We start from the raw sequence: 20,357 nt of genomic DNA on the forward strand, positions 1-20,357 counted from the left end.
AGTTTCGGTCAAGTAGTCGCGAGGGAGCGCCGAATCGCAATCTGGAGAAGATAATGTATACTTCGCACCGCGACTTCCCAATGTCTTGTGCGACGTTTGACGTTGTTGGTGGTTTTGGTGTGCTTTGGAGCCTTGCAAGGTTAATAAGATAAACGTAGTGGGGATCGGCAGTGAGATAAAGTTCGAGGTTTGACAGGTGGACGGGCGATTCGATAAAATAAGTACTGAAGCTTGTGAGGAGCGCTACTAGAATGGCAGGGCCCAGCGAGTTCACCGGGCAGGGAACTTGGCTGCTTGACGGGCGTGATAATTGGATGTCAGGCTGTCAGCACTGTAGGGAGTACCTCGTACTGGTAGCTGGCTGTGGGGGGGGGGGCGTGTTTAGAACTTAGTAGCCTTCGGGGCTTAGGCGTTAGGGGGGGGGTTATTGCCTCACTCGGTAGCTTAGCCCGGGCTTGTGGGGGGGATAGCAATGACGATCTCCCGGCACCTTAAAAAAGAGGTTGAGAGGGGTTCTCGGTCCTAGCTTCTCGCCCTGTCCTGTGCACCAGCGTTCCAGCAATATTGAAAAGTCCCTAGGCATACAGTATAAATGAAGTACAAGTAAGTAAAAGACAAACGAAGCTTTACCCCCCTACTCCTGCAGCTAGCATGTGAGTGAGTCTTGATATATTTGTATCTGACGCCTGTACTCGTACCGTGGACACGCAGTCGGTAGGTGCTTGTTCCGTAAGCTTGGAAAAGCTATGAATACCCGCGCGGGAGAAGGGAAAATGGACGCAGGAAATGCATGCATCACGCACACCGCTGTCGCTGCAAGGCCGTTAGACTTTCGAGATAGGGGATCTGTTGTGTATACCTACTCGATTGGTATCGGATGATTGGTTGTTTGAGTCAGGAGAGTTCAGTCTCTTGGGTTCACGACTCTGCAGCGGAATGATTGCAGCCTTTGTGCGTGCAGTAGCTGGACATAAAGGGAAAAGATAGCTGCAATACCCCACCAGAACGTCCGATTGGAATCGTTAAATCGCTATATCCGTATTGGTATTGCCATGACGCCCATAATAGCTTACGTTGACTAAACTTAGGTACGAAGTAGCTGTTGGTAGCTAATAATGGATGGCCTGCCTGTACCTGTCTTGGGCGCCATCGGTTTCGTGGAACTGTTTTTGTTGGTGGCGAACGGCAGAAGGATTGGATTCCTAGACATATATGCTGCAGTGAAATTCTACGTAGAGACACTGAGAGGGACAAATACCTACACGGACAGAGTAAGATATACGATCGGGGCAGGTGGGGCGTTGTGGCCCTTACCTTTACGGCGGCCAAGCTCCAATTCCAAAACGTGTGTGGCCTCACTGTACTGTATTAAGCAACCCGCGGATGCCTGTGGGGGGAGGGGATACCACTACCACTGTCACTGTCCAGAACTACTGTATGGGGTTGCTTCCTGCCGCTGCCATTCCACTGACGGGTCGTCGAACCCGATCACTATGGGAAGTACGAAGGAACATAGCTGGCTTTCAAAAGTTGCTATCGGATATAATTCCCTTGCTATTATATTTCCGTCGTGCTATAACCTTCTCGGAATCTCTCCGGCTGCAAATATCATGCACCAAACTATTTTCTCTTTCCTTTTCTTAATATGCGACACTACTCGCTGCTTCCCAGCGTTTGGTCTTCCCGCCCCCGCCCTCAATCTCGGATGGATACAATCAGAGGAGCTTCCTTGTCTGATCATCATCCCGCCTGTATTGGTACAGAAAGAGTACCTGAGACTTGTCTTGCAAAAACGATATGCTTGAACATGAGCAGTTGTAAAGCCTACGGGGTGAGGAGAATTAAATCGGGATCCTGGAGGCGCGCCGGCGTAATGGCAGTTCCACCTCCTGCACGTCAACCCCAGCTCGGAAAGGCTCCAATGCATGGGAAAAGCAGGTAGTTTGCATCCTACCAGTACGAGGTACTCTATAGTGTCAACTGTCCAATCTCACATCGACTCCGGTACGCTGTAGCTGTACCGCGGGAATACAGACCCGGAGGTGACAGGCCGTCATCCGGATGCCCAGTGGCTCGGGGCTGGGTCTCGAAGTGGCAAGTCGTATTTTATATATGTGCACCTGTTAACGCTTGTTTCGGACAACCGATGCGAATATATACTCCGTATCAAAAGATGCTGCCATACCACAGTCTTGTAACCGTACTTGATTTTACTTTTACTTTGTCCTCATTTGCTTTCCTCCTTATTTTTTCATTGAGCATGTAGGGTTACTTCCTGGCGACGAGGGCCTTTCTTCACCCTCCCTGCAATATTGATGATAAGTTGAGAGCTTGACGCAGACAGCGAAGCTAAAAGATTGGGCGGCTTTAGATAAAGTACAGCCAACCCCGCACCCCCTTTACATTCCCAGAGATGTGGATTGCATAACGAGGGACGTCCCACCGGCTGCCGTCATACCTGCAGCACACCTGATGTCGCTGAGGGGCAACGCCGATATCGCTTCAGCTGTCGAGCGTTACAAGTAAACCAGCCGAAGATGCTCAAGATCGACAGCTTACTCGTATCAATTGTCTTGAAAAATATAAAACCAAGGAACTGGGCTTCCATCGCTCATGAGTCTAACAATAGATAGAACCCAATGCGGGTGAAAACTATGAATCCTATTTCAGGCTTTGTTTTGGCGAAGACCTGGCCAGATACCTGCCAATGTTACACAGGACTAGAACTGCCACTATTGAACCATCTTGGCACCAAGCTGCGTGCGGAGGTACACCTCCAAAAGGAAGCTCTTTCCACTGGCTTGGAGCTTTCTCGGGAGAAACTTGGGGTCTATCATGTCATATAAAACACAGCCAACAGTACCATCGGAGAAATACATCTTCTGGGGATACAAACATCCCAGCACCATGAGTGCCGACCCCAAACTTCCAGCTCGGGACTCCGATCCAAGCTGTCGGGTTGCGGGATGGACGCCACACTGAAGGCCGTGTCCACGTAGGCCTTCGGAGTACCAACCCACCCAACACCCAGCGTTCTTGCTCCGCGTGTGTAACCAGACGCACAGCACAGTACACCAATAATCGGTCAAGCAGCAAGTTCCAACGCTCCGTATCAGAACCTAAGACACAACTACAGCCCCATACGACTGCGCTTTGGAGACTAACCCGACATAACCGGGATTGCTCGTCCTAGTGCTCTTGACTTCCAGAGCGGGAGTGCCAATGGTTCCAAACTCCATTTTTAGAGTAGGTCAACTGAAGCCCAACAGCAGCCCTACACGCACAGCCGCGTCTGTAGCAAGCTCTGTTCCTTGATCTTTCTTGATGCAAGTGGTCTCGACGAAGCGCAAATGCGGAAAAGACCAACAGCTAGTCACTTGAACCCAACCTCATATACCTCCCTTTAGCCACGGCCACCGCCACCGCGAATCCTTCAGGCGCAGGAACTAGCGGGAAGACTCGCTCGAGGAATTCCAACAGCTTCAATGTCTCAAGCTGAACGAGACATTAAAGAGGAGTGGACGACCGGTAGGGAACGTTATTCGCTGGCCATATGGGGATTGCTATCGACGCTGGATCAAGACCGGAAAGCCACTTTTCACTTGAATACCATTGGCGCTTCTAGAACACATCTCAAACACATCTCAAAGGCTAAGCAAACCAATGTCTCGATTTAGATTGATTTCTCTTCCTCAAAAATCCTCAAGGTTATCAGAGAGGAGAGAGTACGCACGCGTGGCTGTAACAACGACGACGTGACGCGGCGATATGAGTACAAATTTCCAGCCATCCTCAACAAGACTACTTTAGATAGAAGGCCGCTTTCTCGGATGCATTATACTTGTATAATTAAGGTAATTCGCGCCAGCGGTATGCAAAAGAAAGAAACCATGCATGACATATACGGAAAGTCAAATAACAAGACGCAGGTCTTTACGCTCAAAGGATCTTGAGCGCGCTACATCTCTATTTCAATTTTGACAAGTGAGGATGTTGGTTATTCATGCTATATCTCGAGTCAAAGATTAGCTTGTCTTGAGGTGCTACTAGTTTTCCTATTCGTTTCCAGCCCGGCCCGCGTCACATTGCCACAGTATGCGGACCAGCCCTCTCTTCACCGAGTGACTAGAAGTCCAGCCTTTAGTTGAAAGTTCACCTCGCTAGACAGCCTTCCCCTACCCCGTTCGAGTAATCCCGCTCGTACCTATCCACTGCATACATACAGCCCAGATATATCTCATCCCCATCCTGCTTTCTTGTCAAGTACAGCAGCTTCCTCTGAAGCTCCTCGACCCTAAAATGTCTCCAAATACCCCCCAGTCCAGATCCATCGACAAAACATCTATCCCCAAGCACCTATCCAGCGCCAGAATATCAGCACATCACATCTCCCCTCATTGGAACTCGGCACCCCTCCTACCTTCTCCCCACTTCGCTGGCACAGTGCACACCATGCATCACCTCCCTCCACTTCATTTCACTTCAACCCCAAAACCCAGATGTATACTCACGCGGCGGCAGTCCCAGGACGAAATCGGTATACAACACGTCCCATCGATATAGCCTAACCACAACCGCAACCGCTATATAGCTATAGGCGGCTCTCCGGCTTCCGTCTGTGTCTGTGGGCATTCGAAGGGACACCATCCAGCTAGGTACAGCAGATAGAGACACAGGAGCCCCATGACCGTGACCGTCACGAGGACGACGCAGAGCACGGTAAGCGGTGAGGCGTCCCACTGGTCCTCGTTCGAAGACATGTTGAAGAAATTCGACATGGTAAAAATTGCAGGCTGGTGGATGTATATCGGACGGGGAATGCGGAGGTTCGCAAACAAGTTCTTCGTGTAGATTTTGGGGGATTTGGATTTGGATTTTATTGGGGATGGAGAAAGGATTTGGGATTATTCAGAGAGAAAAATAAGTACTGTGCGAATGATAGTGCCCGTAGTGTTCAACTAGATGGATAGCCAACGGGGAGGTGCCAGTCCTATTTAAAACTTATGATGAAATATCCATGACTTCATTTATTTCTTAGAAATAGATTATAAGATCGCTTGACCTCACACTCCTATCGTATTTATTCATTCGCATACACAAACAAACAAAGATAGATCATAGGGTACGTCGTAGGGAGAGCAGTCCTAGGAGAAGACCACGCGTTTCAGTGATTCAATCGAGACCAGTCACGTGATGCGGGTACAATCTTCTAGAAATGTAACGGTGTTAAGGAAAGGGGGAATTCGCTACATGATAAGAGATAGATCTCGCAGGTGGCTGGCAAGTAATGGTATATAGATAGGCTCTTTTGAAACGGGAAGCGATAAATAGCTTCATTTTGCGGTTTGCGGGACCATGGCATGGCATGGAGCGTGTTCCTGGAATATTGTAGGATATCATCGCCTGTAGAACATGATCCCTGACTCTGAGTCGGCAATACTGCATCCTGGATCTTGGATGTCGAGTTTCTGCATCCTCGGGGCCTGGACAAGAATACTGAAGCACTGGCAGCTGTTTTAAAAGTAGACGGATTTGAGAGGTGAATTTTCTGGTATTCATGGACTAGCTACGTAGCCATACCTGTTTCTGCTTCTGCTTCTGTCATCAACGTAGGAGTCCCCATTCCGTAATCTCATACCCAAAGGAAAAGGGAACCAAAGGCAAACCCACCGAAAGAAAAACGCCGGATATCATATGAGCCTCCCAAGTACCCCACCCCGCTTCACCCCTGCATGCCGTAGCTCATCCATCGCCCCAAGCTCGCAGTCCGCAAGTGTAGTGTAAATCCATCACTTCACTTCACTTCTTCTTCCCCATCAACCACTCCTTGCCCCGATCCGCCAACCCCTTCGGGGCGCTGCCATCCTTCTCCTCGTCCTCCAGTGCACTCTCCCATTTCGCATTATCGGTCTTCGCCTTGGCGATTTCCTCGGCGGACGGCTTGAAGATGTTGGCTGCTCCGCCGCGGCCGACGTGTGTGGACGAGGTGGATTCTCGGCGCGGGTGTCTGTTTGTAAGATTATATCAGCCTCTTGCTTTCACATAGACTAGATGCCGATATGGTATATGGCGCCCCCATATATGTATAAACGTGACAAGCACTTAGTGATAGCGGAATGGAATGAGCTAGGCATACCCAACAACATCCTGCGCACGTCTCGCCTCCTCCGGATTATCATTCTTGGCCATGTTCCCGCTGCCGCCGCGGCCCGTGGTGTAGATCTGGCTCTTGATGGTCGGGGTCTCGAGCGTTACGGGGTCGAGGTCCGAGTCGGCGTTGCCGATGTTGCCTTTGCTTATGTGAGTGATACGTTCATTTGTAGCCGATGTTGGGGAATGCGGGGAAGGGCCACTCACCAGCTCCACCCCGTCCATGGGACATATTTGCGCGGCGGTGGGAGGATGAAGAGCGACGTTCAGTCTCCTTGACGCTTGATGGTATTGCTGCCATTTTTGCTGGCTTTTTATTCTCGCTTTGCGCTTTGCGATTGTGCTGGGATTATTGTTGAGTTGTTTGTGCGTTGCGGGGGAGAGGGGGGAGTTTTCGACTTGAAGCGACTACTGTGAATTGAATTGGGTTGAATGAAAGAGAAATTGAATGGGTCTCACAAAGAAGCCCCAAGTATGACGTTTGTGTAGAATCTCAGGAATGCGGGCATGTCACACTTGATAAACAAAGGCAGGATTGCACAGTGCATTGCAAACGCAAGACTCTTTTTTCTCTCCCCTCCACAAAGCCAAGTCTCACTAGCAGCCCTGGATTTTCCATACAGTAACTAAATCTCACACTATGATGTGGCAGCATGCGGTACCTACAACCTACCCTACTTTCTTGTGCCTCCTGCCTCCTAGTGCAACCTGATTAGTGCAACGTCAACCTCCCAGTCTGGGAATCCCTTACATATTGCCTCACACCATCTTTTCCGCAAGCAAGCAAGCAATACATGATCCAGGCGGTGAGCCAAGCGACTGTCAACACGGCCAATTCATCATTCCAGCCATGCGATGTGGTGCTTTTGGAGAGAAGAGAAGAGAAGGGTAGAAGCGGAGGGGGAAAAAACTAGCCAACCTAAACGTAATGGAAACTGGAAGCACAGGTGACAGCCCTTGAATGTCGCAATTTCTGCCTATAGTACCTTGTCCTACTTCAAGCCTCGGGAAAATAATCATTGGTAAAGAAAGATATTTTTCCTGGACCGTGCGTTTTAAAAGCTTTTCCATGGGGTCGAGTTGACGTGAGGTGAGGTTAAAGAGACGTCTGGTCAACGTTGAAATGCGGGGTTGTTTTTGAGGCTCCGTGTTTGCCCCTGCGACTGCGACTGTAGCAGTGAGGGATTCGGAGCACTCGATGCACTTGCATTGCGGTCCAGGCAAGGTACGTCCCGCTATCACACTGCGCATCAAAAGAAAAAGAAAGCTTGTGGGATGTTTAACGTTGTGTTCTCCGATAGTCGATGCGTTGTGTCACGGGTGAAGTGAGGCGAGGCGAGGCAAGATATGCGATTGAGAAGGCAAGTTGGAAAGGAAGCTGGAGCAGAGGCTTATGATGCGCGCGAGTTATTCTAGTAACAGTGTTATGTCTCCATCATCATAAATATATACATAAGTAGTGAAGGGCGTAATTGACGTGCGTGTATAGAGAGCAGATGGCTAACAAGTACCTAGATAGCGATCATCGCCGAGCAAAGCGGACTTAATGGTATCCAAGGAGAAGCGAATTGCCAAAGAGTAGGCGTCAAAAAAAGACTGCGTGTGAAGAACCCTTCGTAACTTATATGAGAGTCTAGTACGAGTACTGGTAGTACGATAACCACTTCATTGATCGCCAACTAAAACTCTCCGACTGGGTAGTTTGTCGGCGGGTTTGAAATATTCGAATCGAAGCAAATTACAATCTACCTCATTATTCTATGTTATGATCCCTCTTAGTAAATTTGTCTTTCCTTTTAGATTTTTGTCGGAGCTGCACGAGTTGGATGGTGAAGCCGCGCAGTATTACCTCTGTAGGCTCTTTGTGGACGAATCGCTTTGGTGTTTGCGCGTTGCCGTCAGTGGGCGCGAGGGCAACAGATGTAGATAAGTTTGGTTGGGATACAGAAACTAAACAAATGCTACTATAATCAATTCCTTCTTCTAAAGCACTACTAGTTACTAAAGTCTTATAATAAGGATCTTGCTTAGTAAGAAAGTTATTAAGACTAGACACGAGCTATCTGAACTCGTTTGAGAGGAGAGACGCCATTCGAGTGCGTGGCTTGCATATAGAGAACTAGAAGCTTTGAAGGGTCCTATTAAAGTTGAAGACCAGTCCATTTTCTCTATAAATGTCTTGAAACGTTGATCCATTCCGGAGAGAAGACTCTTTCAGACAGACAGATGTTGCGCAAAGAATATTGAATTGCTCCAATGAGGAAAAAATTACAATAAAAAATAGGAGCAAAGTCGGCAGAGCACGTTTGGGTACATTTTCCAGGTTACGCCGGAGGGTTTGGAGACCGTTCGGAGTCGCCGGAGAACTTCCTCTCTAACGGGCTGCCTCAACCCCACGCCACAGAATGGAGTGCTTTAGTAGCTTTCCTTTGCCGGCCATGGTTCTTGAGAATCTGGGTCATTCAAGAGGTTGTTTACGCCCGCGATATAAGATTTTTCAATAATAGTAGAAGTAGAATACTTAATTACTACTTCTACTAAAGTGCTAACTAGAATTTCCAGCGAATTACTACTAGAGGAATGAGAGAATAGCATACACCGTACTCTCAGCGCTGGCCATATCGGTTCTGCAAATAGGCGTTCTCCAGGAATCATAACATGTGCAGTCGATGAGTTATGATCGCTTTCGGAAGAGGCAACGTTCCTCACTCCGGAGACACTTCGAGTTACATTCCCAGAAATTCGGTCAGGCAGAAGAAGTGAACAAAAGAAGGTATCAGAAACAAGTGTGTCGACTTTTGTGTGCCTAAGGTTCCTCGACGCGTGCCAAACCGTCCGGAGCAAATACTTAATTCAAGTTGACTAACTCATTTCACACGCTGCCTGCGCATGGAAATACCCATATGGGACGGTTTTAACGGGGAGAAGATTTGACTTCTATTAGTCACTTGAACATGTGCTATCAGGGGTTCATGTGGCAATAACCGTTGATATAGAAAACAGATCGGTGCAGTAAATATCAGGGCTAATTGGGTAGTGTTTCTGAGCTGAAAGAAAAGGAGTAGCGGATCTTGATTTCCAATAGTATTGTATCTATAAGGCATATTTGCAAAGAATGACTAGGAAGCAAAGAAAATATTGAAACATGATTTTCATTTCTCGTCTTTTACATGCTGTACTTGTGTAAAACAAAACAAAAACGCCGCCTGTAGCCGTAAGAAAGCACGAATGGGTAACCCTAGTATCATACATAGTCTATTACATCTCATATTCCCAGGCCACTCCACTCTGTTTAAACATGTTGCTTAGTGCTTACAGCACTCAACGCATCATCATAGGTAGTTGTGATCTCAGTATGGCGTTGAATAACACCCTCGGCCTTGTCCGAACTATGAAGGATGAAGTCGTCGCTATTATTGTCCACATTCTTGTTGTGGCCAGTACCAATCTCTATGTCGTATTGTTTTGGTAAGTCCTGCCTAATGGTATTCATCTTGTAAGTACCGGTACCGGTACCCGTGCCTTTGGCGTCGCTTTGTTGGTAGTAGGGGCCTGCCCCTCCGCCTCCGCTAGAGCTTCCTCCCGTAACGCGGTTGTAGAGTGGTCGGAGGGCGGGAATTGAAACGCAGATGATCGTAAGGGTCAACTCGGACATGGTCCACATCACCGAGTCGCTAACAGCAACTGAGAAGCAAAGTATTAGCACAAGCTAGATAATGGGTTTTTATCAAAGGGGTAGAGATGACTTACAAAGATAATCGGAAGTCTTGTTCAGAGCGTCCAAGCCAGTAGTACGAACGACACCACAGATTCCAGCACTAAATAGTCAGTATTATGCTATAGGGCCTGCAATATTGTAGCAAAGGTAAACTTACAAGATCCCAAGGCTTAGAGAGACGCAAATAGTGATTCTTTCCTTCTTCTTGATATTGACCTTCCACAAGACGTACCACGGATAGAAAGCGAGGAAAAAGTCCATCGCAGCAGACCATGCTGATAAAGTCGTCAGTATCAGTGAGCGCGGATAATATCGACGACCAAGGAGGCAATAGCTTACAGCACATGATTTCTGCAACAAGAGCCAAGTTCATATGACAGACTTGTCCCTCAGCAGCCTTGACTCGTGGGTCCCAAATAGACTCAGTGGGTGTGCATTGTGCAAAAACTGCAATAGCAAGAAAGATACTGAGGAACATGATGCTAACTATCCAGAACCAAAGGACTGCCTTGTGCCTTGGCCAATATTAGTTTAGACTCCATGAAGTGGTAATATGCTTCTTACCAAGTCTTGTTTACTATCCGCATCAAGAATATAGCAACTGCACACTTGCTAAGCCCCATGGCCAGGGCAATGCAGGATTGCCCGATGAGCAACATTAGAATTCCATGCGTAATCTGTTCAATATCCAACTGGTCAACGTGGGTGCCCATGCCGTAATGGACCGAGGCACTGATCAGACACGCAAAAGCACACATCAGGACCTGGTGCTCGAGTGTCAGCCAAGCAGTCGACAATTAGACTTTCGAGCTCTTACCCAAGCAGCCATCAGAATAAAGTCATCCGGTCCTACTCTTCCTCCCACAAACGTTCGAGTATACCATCGCAAGCTGATAATCGCACAAGCAACGATGGTCTCAACCCACAAAACAGCGAGTAGTTGCTGCCCCTTATAGCCAATTTTGCTATTCCCCATCTTGACCAGAATTGAACCTCGAAGTTTGAAAGTCTTTCTGGCAGTACTCTTGACTAATGATCATAGAGTTCAACTTGTTGATCAAAGCCACGTCTCTTTGCATACACAGAGTTCTGAGCAGGTTGATACCTATACTCCTTTATGAATCTTTAGCTTGAATCAGGGACAGGGTGCTAATGAAACGGGTCGTGACATTCTGGAGAATTCCCAGGCGAACATGTATGAGGACAAGTGAACACTCTCTCCTTCATGCATTAAATCAATAGCAATCCCAGGGAATTGGAGATGCCAGAATGTTGGTTTGGCATATACTACCGGCCACCAGATTAAGAATAGGAAATAGAAATGTAGAGCATTTGTCTTGCTATTGCTCCATTTGGTAGACTCAAGGCTTTCTTGCACTGTTTCGCGCCGGGGAGGACGGGGCGCTGGGAAAGGATCACGCTACGAGTACATGGGTATGCATAGAACGCTAGGAATATTCTCGCCCCTCGGTTCTATTCACGGGTACCTAGTTGGCCGTTTCATTGGCAACTGCCGATTGAAAAAAAATCCGTTGTTGCATTGAGATTCTGACAGGGAGACTCCCTGGGAAAGTTGTACCTTATCATTGCTATGCCATACTTACTGCCCTGCAGAGTTCCCGTCCTATTAGTTTCTTGCTCCGTAGTAAATATCTGTAAGGCACCGATACTTCATTGGCTATCTTGGCTTTGTACTTTGTATGATCCTTTGAATATTCTCTACTTTTGAAGTTCGGTGCTAATATAAATAGTGGGTCGCCCGGGATGCGAGTATTGTCCCCCGGATAATCAGACTAAATTGCAAAGGTAAGGGTTTCAAGATCCTCTCGTTAATGACTAACAAGTACGGACCTGGTGGACCAATTCTTGGCATGATCGTAAAGTAGGTCGCTTAGAGGCCCCTTCCATAGTACGTGGGGAATCTAATCGACTTACTATCGCCAAACCTCCCTACATATTGCAAGCGAAGAGTTGTTCAGAGATTCCAAACCTTTTTTAAATTAAACAATAATAGAAAGATAATAATTAGTATGCTGAGACTAAGGACAGAGGATTGTTGCCTATACTTAGTTTAGAGTGTTTAATTACGGATCGAAAGGCGTGACGAATATTACCATCAGGGATTCGTGCGCTGTTAGCCTAATCAACACAGCTCAGTCGAGTCAGTGTCGATGATTAGAGGACCCAGCGCTCTAACCCCGGAATCTTAGCGGAAGCACTTGCGCAGAGCTAACCAATGAACCCCCAATAACAAATCTGCCTCTACCCAATCAACTCTTGTTGTGAGGATGGCATAATTCGATTGATTGCAAGCCTGCATTCTTAGATATTGCCGTGGGCATATTGCAACTTGCAGCGAAGGGGCATGTGAATAGCAATCTACTAAACAACAATTTTGAGTTCACAGGTTCAGCTTGTTTACAAAGGTCTAGTTATAATTATTCTATCTATCTTCCAGAATCAAAACCCTGTTTCGGCAATTTCTTTAATACTATTCCGCCCTTATAGACACGTCCAAACAAATGACACTACTTTTATCTACACCCATCTATTTGATTTCCACCACATTACTTGAAAGACTGTCAGCTGATAGATATCAATCTATTCAGGCTTTGAACTTTCGACACTGTTTACCAAAACCGCTCCGTGAGTTTCAGTAACAAAGGCGTCCTTGAGCTCAACCTCCACCGCATCTCCAAACTTGTGATTGATTTCTTCCAATGACAGGCCCATGGTCTAATAAGACTGTCAGTCAAAAGAACAAAACATAGAATTGAGCGGCCACATACCTCTGGGAAGTAAAACGCAATACCTATTGCGCTAACAACGGTAACTGAGACGAGAATCATATAGAATTCCCATCCAATGTTCTTGAGAGCCACAGAAACCGGAGCACTATATGCGATTGCGTTTCCAAAGAAACTGGCATAGGCGAGAGTCGATCCTTCACTTCGGAGATGCGTAGGCCAGATTTCAGAGCCGTAGACATAAGAGGTACACTCGACAGTCGAAGTGAAGAAAGCACCAAATATGAAGTACAAAGCTACGAGGGCGTTGGTTCCAGCCTGGTTAGTCGATCCTAGATAGTACTTGACAAGTGCTGCCATGACACTGAGAATCGCAGCGCTGCCAAAGCCACCGACCACTAAATAATGTTAGAACGGCACGTACGCGAATTTGAGTTACTTGCCTAGAAGTTTGACTCGGCCCACACGATCAAGGAGAACTACGTTGAAGCCACAGCCAATCAACGCGCACACACTCCAGACAACACCCAATCCCAACTGCAGAGTAGTGCCAAATCCAAGGCCGGCCATGAAAGTCGGAACCAGGTTTGCAATGGCGGTGATACCGGTTCCTTGGCCCATAATCCAGAGAAGAATGGAGCAAAACGCTCTTTTTCTGAGATGTGGAGTGCTGAAGATATAGATAAAGCCCTTTGGAAGGAGCTTCTCAGTTTCAACCTGTGCCTTGATCTGAACAGCTTCAGCTTGGGCGAAAGTCGCATCAGGATCACTCTCGGTATTGTGGAGGTATTCAAGCACTTTCTTTGCCTCCTCGTCGCGACCTTTTTCCATCAACCAGCGAGGGGATTCTGGCAAAAAGTAGAGCGAGCCAAGGTGGATGCATGCTATAACGGCGAGTACGATGAAGTTCAACCGCCATTGAATAGCAGACTTCACAAAGCTGAACGCTAGGGCACAAATAGCGGCAACGATATATGCAGATACAATGCCAACTCCTTGAAGTCCTACCAATAGACCGCGATTGTGAGGTGGGGATACCTCGCTCATGTAAACAGGCGTGTTTGCGAGCACCATACCAGCTCCAATTCCACAAAGAACTCGAGCAGTCAGGAACATCTCGATACTAACAGAGCCGGCTTGAAGTGCTGCCGAGACAAGCACGATAATGGAAGCGCACGCATTTGCGATCTTTCGTCCGAATTTGTTGGCGACAGGAGCTTGAACGAGAGATCCGACCATTGCTCCACCGAGGAATCTAAACACAAACTCAGCAAGGGTCAACAGTGTTAGGAATGAGTTTCTTACCCTCCGAAGAGTCCATCTGTAATCTGAGTAGCATTCGATCCCGTGAGAAACTTGGCGATGAATGTGGTTTGAGCAAGCGTGCCCGAGATAGTGTTTGCTGAGAATCCATAAAGAAACCCACCAAGACAGGCCGTGGCAATGACCTGTGAAGATTAAGTTAAGCTATTATTGTAAGAGAAAATGACATGGCAACATACCACAACATTGACAAAGCTGGTGTGCCTTGGAATGTCTACAGACTGAGACTCGCTGGCCCCAGTAGCCTCGAACGAGGACTTGTCTTTCTCACTAGGCAGCTGCATCTTCGTATCTGAAACCTCTGTCATGGCGGAACTGTCACAGAAACGTGGTAAACAGGTGTTTGTTGATGAAATATACCACGGGGCCACGTGGGAAATGCAAACTTATGGCGAGGGTCTCATGAAAGTTAAAGTAAATTGTTGGTAACAGTCTGCGACTTGAGAAATGTGCGGAAAGAGCGACGACCTATGAAAAGCTTTGAAGTTGTTTCTGAGATAGAAATGGTAACCTGTTAGCTTAAAAGAACTTTCGAGCTGGACCGAAGAAGTAATGATTTTGCCTCTCCACAGTGTTTTGGGTTCGTAGATAATGCATGCTGCATTGAGAATATTGACCCACTTCTCGGGGGCCTATACTGCACTGAGCTTCTCTTGCATATCCTGCATGATGATCTCCTTTGGCAGCTGCTGGCTTGCTTGAACGGCTAATAACTCGCTTAGAGTTTGGGCCAGGGTCTATGTAGTCAACTTTGAATCCCTTATCAGTTAAGTTAAGGATGAAACCCTTTTGAAGATCACTAGAGACATGAATAGTTGAGACGGTAAAAGCATTGGCTTTAAAAATCAATTACTAAAAGAATACAGGCTTACTTCAATATAGCAGCAAAAGAGTAGGAAGGCGGGGAAAAACTAGAAGTACTCCGTACGCGAGACAACGGCAGTGCACTGACGAGGCTGGACTGCCCGCCAGTGTACTTTACTAAACCCCTGTACCAACACATACCCCGGCTTTCACATTAGTGGCTGTTGGTAGCTATTCGCCGATTGGTGATTATTACTTCCTTGACATCCAATCATGATTTACAGGAGAAAGGAATGCCAACAAACTGTTTTCCGCTGCAGCCTCTCAAAATCATATACCGAGTAGATCGTTTGCTTCGTATGGTGTGATCAATACTGCAATATATCTGATCCTGGCTTGAACCCAACCACCGGGAAAGTGAGACTCAGGAGCGAAAAATATTCCTCTTCAAATCCCGAAACACTCCGTTGGCTTTAGTGTTCCTCTAGATTATTTACCGGGAACAATAAACACCCCTTGATATCCAATCACTTCGCTCTCACTTTCAAGCTCAAGACCTTTGATTTAAGCAATTCTTTTAGAGTGCAACGCAACGAACTATTTTTTTTACCGCAATATCAGACCGCAGATATGGAAGTACCCGAGGCGGAAGTTTTCCCTTTGCTGAAGGGCAAAGTCGCCATCGTGACGGGCGGTTCGCAAGGCATGGGCAAAGCCACTGCCTCAGTATTTTTGAGAGCTGGTGCCAAAGTCGTCATAGCCGACATCAAAGAGGAAGAGGGTCAGAAAACAGTCTCCGAATTGTCTCAATATGGGGAAATCCTATTCGTCAAAGCCGACATCTCCAAGTCAGAAGAAGTTCAGAGCCTCGTGGCTCAAACGGTAGCCAAGTTTGGAAAACTTGATGTGGCAGTCAATAATGCTGCTCTGTCACCAGACAACTCGCCACTTGTTGACTTTGAAGAGGGTTATTTCAGGAAGACCATCGATATCAACTTGACAGGTTCGGCTTTGTGTTGCAAGTGGGAGATGCAGCAGATGATCAAGCAAGGCACAAAGGCATCTATCATCAACATTGCTTCTATCAATGCTTTCAAGCCACAGCCAAACATGCCAGCCTATACGCTCGCAAAGCATGCTATCATTGGGTTGACTAAACACGCTGCGATGGAAGGTGGACAACATGGAATCCGTGTGAACACTATTGCTCCTGGAGCTATCTATGTAAGACTTCCTCAATTACTATACCCTAAAGTGCCAACTAACATGTGAAAGAGTGACATGTCGGCGGCGGCATTGAAAATTATGGGAACAACGGTGGAAGAGTTTGCTCCGAATGTGAGCTACCTGAATAGATTTGGACTGCCTCATGAGGTTGCACAAGCCTCGCTCTGGTTATCTTCGGACAATGCGTCCTATGTCACTGGAATTTGTTTGCCTGTTGATGGAGGATTCACGGCCAAATAGGGTAGACTTATTTCACCTTGAAGAGCGTAGTTCAATGTAGAATTTGAGACTTGGAAGAGACATCATTTCGGACAGTATATAGCCCACTACTCAAGTGATCTAATATCTCTAAATTATATGAACTTATTTTCAGTGAATTTGTCATACCTATACGAAGGTACAGTACAATTGTCTTTTAGATAACTCGAATATAGCTTGAAATTCTAAATAAGTGATCTGCCATGCCAATTCCCTAAAAGTTCGGGAATACTATTCGAAAAATTCTGTCTTTTGAAACGTGGATATGCTAGGCTCGGCTATGCTAATTCCAGTAGCTATACATTATCATTTTAATAATTAAACGATTATTATCAGCATCAGATATACCTTACTAATAGAATCGTACCGTAATATCTTATTAAGATTAAGTCTAGGGTAAAACCCCAATCATACTTCGTATAAACGAGCGGTTTGATTCCTTAGACGCTAAGCAGTCCCCACTGTTGGTTTAACGTCAATGCAAGTCAGCCTCAGTCAGGAAAGATTTGCGGATCCGGAGTCGCGGGTCCTTCCCTGGTCCCTCCCTGGTCCCAGCTCCTTGACGGCAATTGGGGCCGCCCGGTTCGGCCCCTTTTCTATGGTGCTGGATCGCACGATCGGGCGATCAACAATGGCAACACCTAAGACAGTACTGAGCGCCCGAGCCGCTTTTCCCCAGCGTAATTCCTGGGGAATCTTCAGCATACCCATGAAATTCCCTAAAGTACTCGCGTCGTAATTTTCAATTCGGCTATATTACCATAGCAGAAATAGAGTTTACTCCGTACAGTATTGATTTATTGCACGCCACTTAGAAAGCTCAGACTCCATAAAATAAATACAGGACGTCTTACGGCTCTGCACGAAATATCTCCATTGAGAACCTTGGCTAAGCTACGGATTATTGATGTATACTACGGCAAAGAGCCAGTGATATGAAGGAAGGCCAAGCCTCTATCCACGCTAAATAGTCTCCACTGAGTCCACTACTGTACTTAAAAAGCAAGCATACGTTAGTCAAGTTGCCCGCCGGAAACCATCCGGTATAAAGACGTAGCGAGGGGTGAGCTACTAGGGTAGCCACAGGGTCTCGAAAGTTCGAAACGCACCTACAAGGGTTCGGGAGTTGTAAAGTAGTCGCGCTAGACTTGGTGTCTTGTGGCTCTTTGCTTGGACCCTCTTGTTGACAGTGAGATGCATACACTATTACTACTTAAGTGCAGTTTTTTAAGTGTTGCGAATACTCACCAGATTCCTAAGATCTACAAGATGTGACCTCTGCGGAGTTACTTCGTCACAAGCATAACTATTCTACCAAGAATTCTACAGCACAGGAAAGGTAGGAAACGTACCCTGGTCTTCTTGGCAAAATAGTTACTCCTGAGACGACGAAGTACGATGAAGTAGCTTAGTATGGGCCTCTTCTTGGAACCCTGATACCCCGACCCTCACCGTATGAGGGAGGGAAGTTGCCAATTCCCAAGGCGCTCCGATCGGAAATATAACCCGTAAAGCCAGATGAAATACGGGCACCACAAGCTCCTTTTAATTTGACATTGATTCTCTTCCAATTCTGTAACTCGTGGGTATTGTCCAACAGCAAAGAAACGTGAACATGGCAGCAACTCAATCTCGCGTCCACGAGGGAAAACTCGCCATTGTCACAGGCTCAGCAAGGAGTAAGCTTCCCAGGGATAACCCTTCGATAATGCTGGAATACTTGCTCACAATCTGACTAGGTATCGGAGCAGCCATTGCCCGCAAACTCGCCAGCAAAGGATGCAATATCCTCATCAATTACGCGACCACATCGTCCGATGCCCTAGCTTCTAGCCTAGCGACTGAGCTTACGTCCACCTATTCGGTGAAGACCGCTACAGTACGCGCGGATATCAGCACGACTGAAGGCTGTGAGGCTATCATCACTGCCGCAAAGAAGAACTTCTCTAGAGATGAGAAGTTGCAAGTCGACATTCTAGTCCACAATGCTGCAGTCCTCTATGTCGGGCCCCTTGAATCCGTGATTGAGAAGGAGTTCCACCACATCTACGCTGTCAACGTGCTCGGTCCCGCACTGCTCACAGCAGCATGTAAGCCATATCTCCCAACCGACCGTTCAGGTCGTATCGTCATGATGTCCAGCATCAATCCCAAGATTGGCACGCCTCATACGACGCTTTATTCGGGCACCAAGGCGGCTATGGAGGCCATGACCCGCGTGTGGAGTCGAGAATTATCTGAGAATGCTACTGTGAATGCGATCAATCCGGGCCCGGTCATGACGGATATGTATTTGTCGTCTGCGGAAGAAGTGAAGCAGGGACTGGCAGTGTGGAACCCGGTTACGCCATTGGCTGCGGTGAGGGATACGGATAGTGCTGAGGTGAAAGAATTGGGGAATCGTTTGGGTGGGAGACCGGCGTATGATCATGAGATTGCGGGAATAGTTGCTATTCTCTGTGATCCGGATGCGGGGTGGAGCACTGGAGGTATTGTTAGTGCTAATGGAGGACTGTCTTTCAGTTTTTAGATGTGTCCATAGCCGAATTCTACATGCTGTCAGACTTAAGCTGTTTCCAGGTATAACTTGATAGCGGGAAAATACCGGGCTTATTGAACTGGAAGTTGGGTCTATGAGGAGATACAAACGATAGTTGGTGATGTTTGCTGTCAATCTCATATTCCGCGTGAATTCTTCACAGTTGGGTAAGAAACGCGTTGTTGAAAAAAAGTATAGCCAAGAAAGCGAGTAAAATCATATTAGGTGTGATGTCTTTTCTCGCTTTTTACTTTTTCATCTGTTCACCGTAGCCCATCCTCAAGAGGTCTCTATGCCTTAGTTTTTGAACACGAGCCCATACCAGAGATGTCCTTTCCAAGTTCTCGTATGGTGGCAGTTCTGTATACAAAGCAGCTGGCATATATGAATATGGTGGCGGCTCGTCACATGGGATCGAAGTCGGGACCGGTTTGCCTGCTCTCTTAAGACTCTTTCGCTGTGTCCGAATGGACCTGTCAATGTGCTTCAGCAACTCATGAGTTGAATGAATCCAGTCGGCGGAGGTTATTCGGAAATCACGAATCCACGTCCTCATCCATATTTGAATTTCCCTCCGCGATTCCTGCGTTCGTAATACATCCTCCTCTTTAATGACAGCCTTTCCCAAACTCTGTCTTTGCAAAATTTCAGGTACAGCCATACTTAGAAATATTGCTGGTAATTGTCTATTCGACATCTTCAATTCCATCTCCCTATTATGTGCCACCATCTCATCCCTCAATATAGCGAATTCATCTTCCACCGCTTTCGGTTGCCCACTTTGCCACTTTATTTTAGAATGGAATCAAACCTTGACCTATTTCTTTCGCCAATATAAGAGCACGTTCCCGATTGTCTTAAAGTTGTCTGTGAGCTATTTGTTGTTATAAGCAGGGAAAAGGCTTTGGTAATATGAGAAGGAGAATAGAGAGGACACCGGTGAGAGTTTCAAAAGCACTGAATCGTTTGGGGTAAATCGAAGGCAAATATGATATGTCTGTATTGCGGTGTGTTGAATCAGCTTGAGGGGGTTCTTAGTAGGTGTGAAATCGAATCTGACAGAAGTTCAAGTCGGTGCTATTTGAAAGTCAAGGGGTGGGTGATTCTTGCCCGTAAAATTGATGGAAAAGACGAAAAACATGCAAGATTTTTAAACACCAAAGCTCATGCGACAACCACTAATAGTTAGGGCCATGATACTACTCTGCCTATTGGAGACTATAGCTTCAGTCCGCTTGCGACTAGAGGGGACTTGGGGCACGATAGTTACACAAAAAGCCAAAGGAAAGAGAACTTCAAGAACACGAACGGAAAATAAAATAAAACATTAGATGAAGGAAAGGAATTAATTACCAAAGGTCTCAACATATATAGCCCAAAGCAATGGATAATCATGTACCCTGGATCTAACAGGAAGAAGTTGAGACCTCAAGAACAGGCCACGTGCTTCCCGAACTCATCAAGGCGAACAACCGGAAGCCCCATCATGACCTCAACCCTAATGGCAATGACATAGTACGCACCGAAAAACATTTCGAGCACATCCAGAAATTCCTCTCCTTCATCCATCTCCAAACTCAAACAAACCAAA

The 20,357-nt window shown here is 46.8% G+C and overlaps 5 protein-coding genes across 5 annotated transcripts; 2 read left to right on the forward strand and 3 right to left on the reverse strand.

Annotated features, from left to right (window-relative positions):
• Positions 1-5,799: 5,799 nt before the first annotated feature.
• Positions 5,800-6,451, reverse strand: LHYA1_G004284 (uncharacterized protein; the record flags this gene model as incomplete). The annotated part of the gene is made up of 3 exons (XM_031149246.1): positions 5,800-6,007; positions 6,137-6,290; positions 6,358-6,451. The coding sequence occupies 3 exons, from the start codon at positions 6,449-6,451 to the stop codon at positions 5,800-5,802; spliced, it is 456 nt and encodes a 151-aa protein (XP_031004873.1).
• Positions 6,452-9,442: 2,991 nt separating this feature from the next.
• LHYA1_G004285 (uncharacterized protein) lies at positions 9,443-10,844 on the reverse strand (the record flags this gene model as incomplete). Its single annotated transcript, XM_031149247.1, has 6 exons — positions 9,443-9,834; positions 9,901-9,968; positions 10,026-10,143; positions 10,208-10,383; positions 10,433-10,632; positions 10,686-10,844. The coding sequence occupies 6 exons, from the start codon at positions 10,842-10,844 to the stop codon at positions 9,443-9,445; spliced, it is 1,113 nt and encodes a 370-aa protein (XP_031004874.1).
• A 1,625-nt stretch (positions 10,845-12,469) lies between these two features.
• HGT1_2 (High-affinity glucose transporter) lies at positions 12,470-14,246 on the reverse strand (the record flags this gene model as incomplete). Its single annotated transcript, XM_031149248.1, has 5 exons — positions 12,470-12,604; positions 12,658-13,013; positions 13,083-13,870; positions 13,921-14,063; positions 14,118-14,246. The coding sequence occupies 5 exons, from the start codon at positions 14,244-14,246 to the stop codon at positions 12,470-12,472; spliced, it is 1,551 nt and encodes a 516-aa protein (XP_031004871.1).
• A 1,126-nt stretch (positions 14,247-15,372) lies between these two features.
• linC_1 (2,5-dichloro-2,5-cyclohexadiene-1,4-diol dehydrogenase) lies at positions 15,373-16,209 on the forward strand (the record flags this gene model as incomplete). Its single annotated transcript, XM_031149249.1, has 2 exons — positions 15,373-15,966; positions 16,018-16,209. 2 exons carry the CDS (start codon positions 15,373-15,375, stop codon positions 16,207-16,209), a joined length of 786 nt encoding a protein of 261 aa, XP_031004872.1.
• Positions 16,210-17,842: 1,633 nt separating this feature from the next.
• lxr4 (L-xylo-3-hexulose reductase) lies at positions 17,843-18,757 on the forward strand (the record flags this gene model as incomplete). Its single annotated transcript, XM_031149250.1, has 2 exons — positions 17,843-17,906; positions 17,967-18,757. The coding sequence occupies 2 exons, from the start codon at positions 17,843-17,845 to the stop codon at positions 18,755-18,757; spliced, it is 855 nt and encodes a 284-aa protein (XP_031004879.1).
• Between the last annotated feature and the right edge of the window lie 1,600 nt (positions 18,758-20,357).

The sequence above is a fragment of the Lachnellula hyalina genome, assembly GCF_007821495.1.
Source record: "Lachnellula hyalina strain CBS 185.66 chromosome Unknown contig00078, whole genome shotgun sequence".
NCBI lineage: Eukaryota > Fungi > Ascomycota > Leotiomycetes > Helotiales > Lachnaceae > Lachnellula > Lachnellula hyalina.